The sequence below is a fragment of the Salmo salar genome, chromosome 06 (genome assembly GCF_965601325.2).
Source record: "Salmo salar chromosome 06, fSalSal1, whole genome shotgun sequence".
In the NCBI taxonomy this organism is placed as follows: Eukaryota; Metazoa; Chordata; class Actinopteri; order Salmoniformes; family Salmonidae; genus Salmo; species Salmo salar.
Genome location: NC_138296.1, coordinates 96,255,001 through 96,267,583, shown reverse-complemented (window position 1 = coordinate 96,267,583; position 12,583 = coordinate 96,255,001). Strand labels below are relative to the sequence as shown.

Sequence of the window (12,583 nt, the reverse complement as noted above, 5' to 3'; positions counted from 1 at the left end):
CACAGCATAGTTCAAGTTAGCCCTGTTCAAATCAAATCAAATTGTATTGGTAACATACACCTATCTAGCAGATGTTATTGACAGAATGTGTATCCCAAATGGTATCCCATTCCCTATATCAAATCAAATCAAATCACATTTTATTGGTCACATACACGTGATTAGCAGATGTTATTGCGGGTGTTTGCGAAATGCTTGTTGTTTCCTGCTTCAACAGTGCAGTAAATATCTAACAAGTAATATCTAACAAATTACACAACAATACACGCAATACACACAAATCTATGTAAAGGAATGGAATTAAGAATATATACATATATGGACGAGCAATGTCAGAGCGGCATAGACTAAGATACAGTAGAATAGGATAGAATACAGTATATACATATGAGATGAGTATTACATAGACTAAGATACAGTAGAATAGGATAGAATACAGTATATACATATGAGATGAGTAATACATAGACTAAGATACAGTAGGATAGAATAGAATACAGTATATACATATGAGATGAGTAATGCATAGACTAAGATACAGTAGAATAGGATAGAATACAGTATATACATATGAGATGAGTAATACATAGACTAAGATACAGTAGGATAGGATAGAATACAGTATATACATATGAGATGAGTAATACATAGACTAAGATACAGTAGAATAGGATAGAATACAGTATATACATATGAGATGAGTAATACATAGACTAAGATACAGTAGGATAGGATAGAATACAGTATATACATATGAGATGAGTAATACATAGACTAAGATACAGTAGAATAGAATAGAATACAGTATATACAGATGAGATGAGTTATACAAAATATGTAAACATTATTAAAGTGACTAGTGTTCCATTATTAAAGTGGCCAGTGATTTTAAGTCTGTGTATATAGGCAGCAGCCTCTCTATGTTAGTGATGGCTGTTTAACAGTCTGATGGCCTTGAGATAGAAGCTGTTTTTCAGTCAGTGTTGAGGATCAGTGTTGAGGATCAGTGAAGTAGAGGTGCTGTTTCCTACCTTCACCACCTGGGGGCGGCCCGTCAGGAAGTCCAGGACCCAGTTGCACAGGGTGGGGTTCAGACCCAGGGCCTCGAGCTTAATGATGAGCTTGGAAGGTACCATGGTGTTGAAGGCTGCTTGTCACGACTTCCACCGAAGGTGGCTCCTCTCCCTGTTCGGGCGGTGCTCGGCGGTCGTCGTCGCCGGGCCTACTAGCTGCCACCGATCCATTTTTCCTTTTCGTTTGTGTCTGTCTGTTTTGTTCACACCTGTGTCCTATTAGTTGATTTGGGTGGGTTTATTTACCTCCGCTGCCTGCTAGTCTTTGTGCGGGATTGTTTGTATGTGATACTTTGTTAGGGGTGCGTGTCTGCACCACGGGGTTTTCTTTTCTCACGGTAGTTGTACCGTTTAGATATATGTTTAGGAGTAGAGGTTTCTCCTCCGTGTGTTGCGTTACTTTCCCTGTGTGTGGCGACTTCGTTTGAGTGTGTTTCCCCCTCATGTTGTTGTTGAGTTGGGACTCCTTTAATAAACGATTGTGCCACTGGGACTTCCTTGCTCTCCTGCTCCTGATTCCTGCACCTCCCTCTTACTAGGAGGCACGTAACAGCTGCATTATAGTCAATGAACAGAAGGGATAGGGCAGTGTGCAGTGCGATGGTGATTACATCATTGGTAGGCCGTCATTGTAAAATAAGAATTTGTTCTTAACTGACTTGCCTAGTTTAAATAAAGGTTACATGACTGCACCAACCAAACCTTTGCGCGATAATCCTCTTTTGATATCACAAACACAACATTATTCTCGTTATTAATTATCATTGCTACTTTGGATTGTTTTATTATTACAAAAAAAATACATAATAGATATGTCTATCTTTCAACAGTTTGGCAACTAAGATACAAAAACATCTCCCATACAGCAGAAACCCCAGCCACCTTTTGGTCTACTAGGATGTCATTCCAAACAGCACACTATTCCCTATGCAGTGCACTACCTATAGAGCTCTGTTCAAAAGTAGTGCTCTACATAGGGAATAGGGTGCCATAGGGCTGGTCTAAAGTAGTGCTCTACATAGGGAATAGGGTGCCATAGGGCTGGTCTAAAGTAGTGCTCTACATAGGGAATAGGGTGCCATAGGGCTGGTCTAAAGTAGTGCACTGCATAGGGAATAGGGTGCCATAGGGCTGGTCTAATGTAGTGCTCTACATAGGGAATAGGGTGCCATAGGGCTTGTCTAAAGTAGTGCTCTACATAGGGAATAGGGTGCCATAGGGCTGGTCTAAAGTAGTGCACTGCATAGGGAATAGGGTGCCATAGGGCTGGTCTAAAGTAGTGCACTGCATAGGGAATAGGGTGCCATAGGGCTGGTCTAAAGTAGTGCTCTACATAGGGAATAGGGTGCCATAGGGCTGGTCTAAAGTAGTGCACTGCATAGGGAATAGGGTGCCATAGGGCGGGTCTAAAGTAGTGCTCTACATAGGGAATAGGGTGCCATAGGGCTGGTCTAAAGTAGTGCTCTACATAGGGAATAGGGTGCCATAGGGCTGGTCTAAAGTAGTGCACTACATAGGGAATAGGGTGCCATAGGGCTGGTCTAAAGTAGTGCACTGCATAGGGAATAGGGTGCCATAGGGCTGGCCTAAAGTAGTGCTCTACATAGGGAATAGGGTGCCATAGGGCTTGTCTAAAGTAGTGCACTGCATAGGGAATAGGGTGCCATAGGGCTGGTCTAAAGTAGTGCTCTACATAGGGAATAGGGTGCCATTTGGGACGTAAATATGGCCATTAGACAGGAGGACAGGAGGCTACAGAAGGGCTGGTCATACCTGTTAGTCTGCTCACTGCAGTGTTTCCCAACTCCGTTAGAACATGAAATGACAGCTGATGTTCTGATCAGAGGTGAAAGGTCAAACACCCACTGCTATTGTCCTTTTAAAAGTTCCAATGGAGCCATTTTCTTTATGTAAATATCAAATCATTTCTGGGTAACAATTAGGTACCTTACTGTGATTGTTTTCATTTAAAATGGGCAACAAAAATAAATAAACATGATTTTTAGCAAAGATAATAAAAAAAACTGAAAAATAACTGCTATCGGTAGAGAGGTTAATTTTGAACATTATTTTTAATTGGTCTATTAACTAATGTCCCTTCCCTATAAATTCACATTTCAGGCAGGTTTTTCAAACAGCTGTTACACTAAAAGGACAAACATTTCACAGTACTATTCCAATGCCATATGGCTGTGGGCTGTACTACACTGAACAAAACATATAAACGCAACATGTAAAGTGTTGGTCCCGTGTTTCAAGAGCTGAAATAAAAAGATACCAGACAATTTTTTCATTCGCACAAAAATAAATGCTTATTTAACTCAAATTTTGTGCACAAATTTGTTTTCATCCCTGTTAGTGAGCTTTTCTCCTTTGCCAAGATAATCCATCCACCTGACAGGTGTGGCATAGAAAAAAAGCAGATTAAACAGCATGATCATTACACGGGTGCACCTTGTGCTGGGGACAAAAAAAAGGTCACTTTAAAATGTGCAGTTTTGTCACACAACACAATGCCACAGATGTCTCTCAAGTTTTGAGGGAGCGTGCAATTGGCATGCTGACTACAGGAATGCCCATCAGAGCTGTTGACAGAAAATTGAATGTTAATTTCTCTACCATAAGCCGCCTCCAACGTCATTTTAGAGAATTTTGCAGTACCTCCAACCGGCTTCACAACCGCAGACCACGTGTAACCACGCCTGAGCCCCTGCCCAGTCACGTGAATTCCATAGATTAAGGCCTAATGTATTTATTTCTGTTGACTGATTTCCTTATAGAGAATGAACTGTAACTCAGTAAAATTGTAAAAATTGTTGCATGTTGCGTTTATATTTTCGTTCAGTAAATATAAAACACAGGAAAATCACGCTTTCGACTGCAATGGACCTTTAAGACAGTGTTTCTTGGTTTTCACGTTCCTCCAACAGTACGAACTCTTATTGGACAAACACACCTGGAGTGGATTCAGTAGTTGGGATTTAGTTGCAAAACGTTTTTGTCTGTTGCAAAATTATTAGTCTTTTACAAAGCTTTTAGTCTGTTGCAAAAACGTTTAGTGTGTTGCAAAATGTTTAGTCTTTTACAAAGCTTTTAGTCTGTTGCAAAAACATTTAGTGTGTTGCAAAAACGTTTAGTCTGTTGCAAAAACGTTTAGTGTGTTGCAAAAACGTTTTTGAAACGGAAACAGTTTACTCTAAATGGAAAACTGTTTGCTTCGGATTCTGTTGCACAACGTTTTGCAACATCTGCTATCAATGTATACACACCTGATTTTTTTCAACTGGTTAAGGGCTAGATTATTAGTTAACTAACAGACTCAGGTTTTCTTGTGAGAACTGTAATTATGAAACGCAGCTGTAAACCACCGTCCAGAACAGATCATTGTGTACAGACACGTCAGACAGGAAGTATCTGAAGTGAGTATCCGATACAGCCACATCAATGGTGGCTGGTTACACTTTAAATAGGAGAATGGGCTCATAGTAAAGGAACGGAATGAATGGAACACTATAAAACATATACCATTGATTCCATTCCAGTCATTTATATGAACCTGTCCTCCTCTCACTACCACTGTACCATCTTATAGGAAAGTATTCAGATCCCCTTGACTTTTTTCACATTCTGATATTCTAAAATGGATAAAAAATATTTTAAAAGATCCTCAGCAATCTACACACAATACACCATAATGACAAAATGAAAACAGGTTTTTAGACATTTTTGCAAATGTATTAAAAGTAAAAAACAGAAATACCTTATTTACATTAGTATTCAGACCCTTTGTTATGAGACTCTAAATTGAGCTCAGGTGCATCCTGTTTCCATTGATCATCCTTGAGATGTTTCTACAACTTGATTGGAGTCCACCTGTGGTAAATTCAATTTATTGGACATGATTTGGAAAGAGACACACCTGTCTATATAAGGTCCCACAGTTGACAGTGCATGTCAGAGCAAAAACCAAGCCATGAGGTAGAAGGAATTGTCCGTAGAGCTCCGAGACATGATTGTGTTGAGGCACAGATCTGGGGAAGGGTACCAAAACATTTCTGCAGCATTGAAGTTTCCCCAAGAACACAGTGGCCTCCATCATTCTTAAATGGAAGAAGTTTGGAACCACCAAGACTCTTCCTGGAGCTGGCCGCCCAGTCAAACTGAGCAATTGGGGGAGAAGGGCCTTGGTCAGGGAGGTGACCAAGAACCAGATGGTCACTCTGACAGAGCTCCAGAGTTGTGGAGATGGGAGAACCTTCCAGAAGGACAACCATCTCTGCAGCCCTCCATAAATCAGGCCTTTATAGTAGAGTGGCCAGACGGAAGCCACTCCTCAGTAAAAGGCACATGACAGCCCACTTGGAGTTTGGCAAAAGGCACCTAACGTCTCTCAGACCATGAGAAGCGAGATACTCTGGTCTGATGAAACCAAGATTGAACTCTTTGGCCTGAATGCCAAGCATCACGTCTGGAGGAAACCTGGCACCATCCCTACGGTGAAGCATGGTGGTGACAGCATCATGCTGTGGGGATGTTTTTCAGCGGCAGCGGACTCAAATCAAATCAAATTTTATTTGTCACATACACATGGTTAGCAGGTGTTAAAGCGAGTGTAGCAAAATGCTTGTGCTTCTCGTTCCGACAGTGCAGTAATATCTAACAAGTAATCTAACAATTCCACAACAACTACCTAATACACACTAAAGGGATGGAATAAGAATATGTACATATAAATATATGGATGAGTGATGACAGAGAGGCATAGGCAAGATGCAATAAATTGTATAAAATACAGTGTATACATATGATATGAGTAATGTAAGATATGTAAACATTATTAAAGTGGCATTGTTTAAAGTGGCTAGTGATTAATTTATTAAAGTGTCCAGTGATTGGGTCTCAATGTAGGCAGCAGCCTCTCTGAGTTAGTGATGGCTGTTTAACAGTCTGATGGCCTTGAGATAGAAGCTGTTTTTCAGTCTCTCAGTTTCAGCTTTGATGCACCTGTACTGACCTCGCCTTCTGGATGATAGCGGGGTGAACAGGCAGTGGCTCGGGTGGTTGTTGTCCTTGATGATCTTTTTGGCCTTCCTGTGACATCGGGTGGTGTAGGTGTCCTGGAGGGCAGGTAGTTTGCCCCCCGGTGATGCGTTGTGCAGACCTCACTACCCTCTGGAGAGCCTTGTGGTTGCGGGCGGTGCAGTTGCCGTACCAGGCGGTGATACAGCCCGACAGGATGCTCTCAATTGTGCATCTGTAAAGGTTTGTGAGGGTTTTAGGTGACAAGCCAAATTTCTTCAGCCTCCTGAGGTTGAAGAGGCGCTGTTGCGCCTTCTTCACCACGCTGTCTGTGTGGGTGGACCATTTCAGTTTGTCCGTGATGTGTACGCCGAGGAACTTGAAGCTTTCCCGTCGATGTGGATAGGGGGGTGCTCCCTCTGCTGTTTCCTGAAGTTCATGATCATCTCCTTTGTTTTGTTGACGTTGAGTGTGAGGTTATTTTCCTGACACCACACTACAAGGGCCCTCACCTCCTCCCTGTAGGCCGTCTCGTCGTTGTTGGTAATCAAGCCTACTACTGTTGTTTCGTCTGCAAACTTGATGATAAAGTTGGAGGCGTGCATGGCCACGCAGTCATGAGTGAACAGGGAGTACAGGAGGGGGCTGAGCACGCACCCTTATGGGGCCCCAGTGTTGAGGATCAGTGAAGTGGAGATGTTGTTTCCTACCTTCACCACCTGGGGGCGGCCCGTTAGGAAGTCCAGGACCCAATTGCACAGGGCGGTGTTGAGACCCAGGGCCTCCAGCTTGATGATGAGTTTGGAGGGTACTATGGTGTTGAATACTGAGCTGTAGTCAATGAACAGCATTCTTACATAGGTATTCCTCTTGTCCAGATGGGTTAGGGCAGTGTGCAGTGTGATGACGATTGCATCGCCTATGGATCTATTGGGGCGCTAAGCAAATTGAAGTGGGTCTAGGGTGTCAGGTAGGGTAGAGGTGATATGGTCCTTGACTAGTCTCCCAAAGCACTTCATGATGACGGAAGTGAGTGCTACAGGGCGGTAGTCATTTAGTTCAGTTATCTTTGCCTTCTTGGGTACAGGAACAATGGTGACCATCTTGAAGCATGTGGGGACAGCAGAATGGGATAGGGAGCGATTGAATATGTCCGTAAACACATCAGCCAGATCGAGGCAAAGATGAACAGGGGCAAGGCACAGAGAGATCTTTGATGAAAACCTGCTCCAGAGCTCTCAGGACCTCAGAGTGGAGTGAAGGTTCACCTTCCAACAGACAACAATTCTAAGCACACAGCCAAGACAACACAGGAGTGGCTTCAGAAACAAGTCTCTGAATGTCCTTGAGTGGCCCAGCCGGAGGCTGGACTGAAACCTGATCGAACATCACTGGAGAGACCTGAAAATAGCTATGCAGCAATGCTCCCCATCCAACCTGACAGAGCTTGAGAGGATCTGCAGAGAAGAATGGGAGAAACTCCCCAAATACAGGTGTTCCAAGCTTGTAACGTCACACCCAAGGAGACTCGATGCTGTAATCACTGCCAAAGGTGCTTCAACAAAGTACTGAGTAAAGGGTCTGAATACTTACAGTACCAAGAGTGTGAAAAGCTGTCATCAAGGCAAAAGGGTGGCTACTTTGAAGAATCTCAACTATAAAATATTTGTTTTGATTTGTTTACCACTGTTTTGGTTACTACATGATTCCATATGTGTTATTTCATAGTTTTGATGTCTTCACTGTTATTCTACAATGTAGAAAGTAAAGAAAAACCCTTGAATGAGTAGGTGTGTCCATACTTTTGACTGGTACTGTATGTAAATTTAATATCATTTTTTTTTTTTTTTCCCGCTTTTTCATTATGGGGTATTGTGAATAGATTGATGAGGGGGGGGGGGGGGGGGAAACGATTGAATCAATTTCAGAAAACAGCTGTAACCTAACAAAATGTGGAAAAGTACCTTAAACCCCATTTACACAGAGATAAAAGGAGTGAGTCAAATACATGGTATATAACTTGATACATTTTGACCCAGCTCGAGAACATGTGTCCCAATATCAAACTGGTATGAATGGAGGTGTTTCCCCCCCCCCCCCCCAGGGTAAATTCATTAACACGTCTATTGTTTAACACCTCCCTAATTTGAAACAGTCCCTGTTTGAATAAATTCGGGGTCATACAAAAAAGGTAAAATCCTGTGTATTCTGTTTGAAAACAGTAGAAAGTGCTACAAACAGGTTAGCAATCCAGAGTAGATGGTCCAACTGTCAGATGGTTGTTCTCCTTCTATCATCCCTATTCTATCTCTCTCCTCCTCGTTTCTTGACCTCCCTCTTCTCCATTTCTCGCATTTCCTCTCTCCTCCCAGATCTTCGTCCCTCTGCTGTGGACTGCTAGGTGAGAGGGTGAAGGGGTCAGAGTTGAGAGTTCAGGGGTCCTGTGAATGGTGAACAGAGTCTCCTGGGGTTGCACTCGACGCCAGAACCTCACCTTCAGTTGCTTTCTAGGTGAAGATAGAGAGATGGAGACAGAAAGCAAGAGAGAGAGGTAGAGAGAGAAGAGATGTTTTGAGAGACAGAGAACAAGAGAGAGGTAGAGAGAGAGAGACAAAATGTAACAAAGGTAGAGAGAGGTAGAGAGAGAGGTAGAGAGAGAGGAGGAGCAGAGGGAGAGAGAGAGGTAGAGAGAGAGATAGAGAAACAGAGTAGAAGAAAGGTAGAGAGAGAGGTAGAGAGAGAGAGACAGAGTGTAAGAAAGGTAGAGAGAGAGACAGAGTGTAAGAAAGGTAGAGAGAAAGGTAGAGAGAGAGGTAGAGAGGAGGAGCAGAGGGAGAGAGAGAGAGTGTAAGAGAGGTAGAGAGAGAGGTAGAGAGAGAGGTAGAGAGAGAGAGGAGGAGCAGAGCAAGCGAGAGAGGTAGAGAGAGAGAGAGAGACAGAGTGTAAGAAAGGTAGAGAGAGAGGAGGAGCAGAGCAAGCGAGAGAGGTAGAGAGAGAGAGAGACAGAGTGTAAGAAAGGTAGAGAGAGAGGAGGAGCAGAGGGAGAGAGAGAGAGAGAGAGAGAGAGAGATATGAATTTAGAGCTAGCAGAGGTTTGTCTGGACCAATATTGACCAAGTCAAACCACTTCTTACACTAGAACTCTTGAACTGACATTTGGTAGGTAGGGGTGGTACGTCTAGGAACTAGGTAGATGGGGGTAATGTTCTGGGTGGTGACTAAAGGTCCTTGACTGTGTCCCTAATCTCTATGGGCCCTGGTGTGTGTCGGGGTTTACTTCTTGGCCAGTTCTTTAGAGATCTGCTCCAGTGTGCGTCCCTGAGTCTCTGGGATGAAGAGGATGACGAAGACCAGCAGGATGAAGCTTATGGTGGCGTACAGGAACATCACGTTGGGAACACCAATCCTCTCTGCAAGGGGGACCATAATAAATGTTACACCCCTCGTCATCCTCTCTACAGGAAGGAAGTAACAAACATTACATGCCTCCACATCTACTCTGCAAGGGGGACCATAATAAATGTTAAACACCTCATCTACTCTGCAAGGGGGGACCATAATAAATGTTACATCCCTCGTCATCCTCTCTACAGGAAGGAAGTAACAAACATTACACGCCTCCACATCTACTCTGCAAGGGGGACCATAATAAATGTTACATCCCTCGTCATCCTCTCTACAGGAAGGAAGTAACAAACATTACATGCCTCCACATCTACTCTGCAAGGGGGACCATAATAAATGTTAAACACCTCATCTACTCTGCAAGGGGGGACCATAATAAATGTTACACCCCTCGTCATCCTCTCTACAGGAAGGAAGTAACAAACATTACATGCCTCCACATCTACTCTGCAAGGGGGACCATAATAAATGTTAAACACCTCATCTACTCTGCAAGGGGGGACCATAATAAATGTTACACCCCTCGTCATCCTCTCTACAGGAAGGAAGTAACAAACATTACATGCCTCCACATCTACTCTGCAAGGGGGACCATAATAAATGTTACATCCCTCGTCATCCTCTCTACAGGAAGGAAGTAACAAACATTACACGCCTCCACATCTACTCTGCAAGGGGGACCATAATAAATGTTACACATATACAGTGCCTTCAAAAAGTATTCAGACCCATTGAATTTTTCCACATTTTGTTACATTACAGCCTTATTCTAAAATGGATGAAATTGTTTTTTTCCACCTCGTCAATCTACACACAATACCTCATAATGACATAGTAAAAACAGGTTTTTAGATTTTTTTGCAAATGTATAAAAAAGAACAAACAGGAATATCACATTTACATAAATATTCAGACCCTTTACTCAGTACTTTGTTGAAGCACCTTTGGCAGCGATTACAGCCTTGAGTCTTCTTGGGTGTGACGCTACAAGCTTGGCACACCTGTATTTGGGGAGTTTCTCCCATTCTTCTCTGCAGATCCTCTCAAGCTCTGTCAGGTTGGATGGGGAGCGGTGCTGCACAGCTATTTTCAGGTCTCTCCAGTGATGTTCGATTGGGTTCAAGTCCGGGCTCTGGCTGGGCCACTCAAGGACATTCAGAGACTTGTCCCAAAATCACTCCTGCGTTGTCTTGGTTGTGTGTTTAGGGTCGTTGTCCTGTTGGAAGGTGAACCTTCACCCCAGTCTGAGGTCCTGAGCACTCTGGAGCAGGTTTTCATCAAGGATCTCTCTGTACTTCGCTCCATTCATCTTTGCCTCGATCCTGACTAGTCTCCCAGTCTGCTCTGTCAGAGTGACCATCGGGTTCTTGGTCACCTCCCTGACCAAGGACCTTCTCCCCCGATTGCTCAGTTTGGCCGGGCAGCCAGCTCTAGGAAGAGTCTTGGTGGTTCCAAACTTCGACCATTTAAGAATGATGGAGGCCACTGTGTTCTTGGGGTCTTTCAATGCCGCAGAAATGTTTTGGTACCCTTCCCCAGATCTGTGCCTCGACACAATCTACGGACAATTCCTTCGACCTCATAGCTTGGTTTTTGCTCTGACATGCACTGTCAACTGTGGGACCTTATATAGACAGGTGTGTGCCTTTCCAAATCATGTCCAATTATTGAATTTACCACAGGTGGACTCCAATCAAGTTGTAGAAACATCTCAAGGATGATCAATAGAAACAGGATGCACCTGAGCTCAATTTACCGTCTCAAAGCAAAGGGTCTGAAAACTTATGTAAATAAGTATTTCTGTTTTTTTTTTTTTTTATACATTTGCAAAACATTTGGAAAAACTGTTTTTCGCTTTGTCATTATGGGGTAGTGTTTGTAGATTGATAAGGAAAATGTTTTAATGAATCAATTTTAGAATAAGGCTGTAACGTAACAAAATGTGGAAAAAGTCAAGGGGTCTGAATAATTTCCGAATGCACTGTATACTATTCTATCCACGTATTCTACAGATGTACTATATATACTATCCACATACTGTCATAATGTTTATACATCCCACACACACACACTGGGCTGTCCAATCCTCTTCCTGGAGATCTACTGTCCTGTGGGTTTTCAGTCCAATCCTCTTCCTGGAGATCTACTGTCCTGTAGGTTTTCAGTCCAATCCTCTTCCTGGAGATCTACCATCCTGTGGGTTTTCAGTCCAATCCTCTTCCTGGAGATGTACCGCCCTGTAGGTTTTCAGTCCAATCCTCTTCCTGGAGATCTACAGTCCTGTGGGTTTTCAGTCCAATCCTCTTCCTGGAGATCTACTGTCCTGTAGGTTTTCAGTCCAACCCTCTTCCTGGAGATCTGCTGTCCTGTGGGTTTTCAGTCCAACCCTCTTCCTGGAGATCTGCTGTCCTGTGGGTTTTCAGTCCAACCCTCTTCCTGGAGATCTACCATCCTGTGGGTTTTCAGTCCAATCCTCTTCCTGGAGATCTACTGTCCTGTGGGTTTTCAGTCCAACCCTCTTCCTGGAGATCTGCTGTCCTGTGGGTTTTCAGTCCAACCCTCTTCCTGGAGATCTACCGTCCTGTAGGTTTTCAGTCCAACCCTCTTCCTGGAGATCTACTGTCCTGTGGGTTTTCAGTCCAATCCTCTTCCTGGAGATCTACTGTCCTGTAGGTTTTCAAGTACATTAGAGTGTCTAGTTTGAGAAACAGCCACCTCACAAGTCCTCAACTGGCAGCTTCATTAAATAGTACCCACAAAACACCAGTCTCAACGTCAACAGTGAAGAGGCGACTCCGGGATGCTGGCCTTCTTGGCCAGAGTTCCTCTGTCCAGTGTCTGTGTTCTTTTGCCCATCTTAATCTTGTCTTTTTTATTGGCCAGTCTGAGATATGGCTTTTTCATTACAACTGCCTAGAAGGCCAGCATCCCGGAGTCGCCTCTTCACTGTTGACGTTGAGACTGGTGTTTTGCGGGTACTATTTAACGAAGCTGCCAGTTGAGGACTTGTGAGGCGTCTGTTTCTCAAACTAGACACTCTAATGTACTTGTCCTTTTGCTCAGTTGTGCACCGGGGCCTCCCACTC

The 12,583-nt window shown here is 43.5% G+C and overlaps 1 protein-coding gene across 3 annotated transcripts in view; it reads right to left on the bottom strand.

Annotated features, from left to right (window-relative positions):
* Nucleotides 1-3,126: 3,126 nt before the first annotated feature.
* slc2a12 (solute carrier family 2 member 12) overlaps nt 3,127-12,583 on the bottom strand; it is a 28,490-nt gene continuing 19,033 nt past the window's right edge. For 2 of the 3 annotated variants that reach the window (XM_082977098.1, XM_014206257.3), the window contains exons 5-6: nt 9,370-9,502; nt 3,127-8,599 (exon numbers count right to left, since the gene is read on the bottom strand). In XM_082977098.1, the coding sequence (XP_082833224.1) occupies nt 8,392-8,599; nt 9,370-9,502 (341 nt within the window). In that variant the 3' untranslated portion in view covers nt 3,127-8,391. The remainder of the gene's footprint in view (nt 8,600-9,369; nt 9,503-12,583) is intronic. The other variant, XM_014206258.3, reaches the window with a different exon arrangement.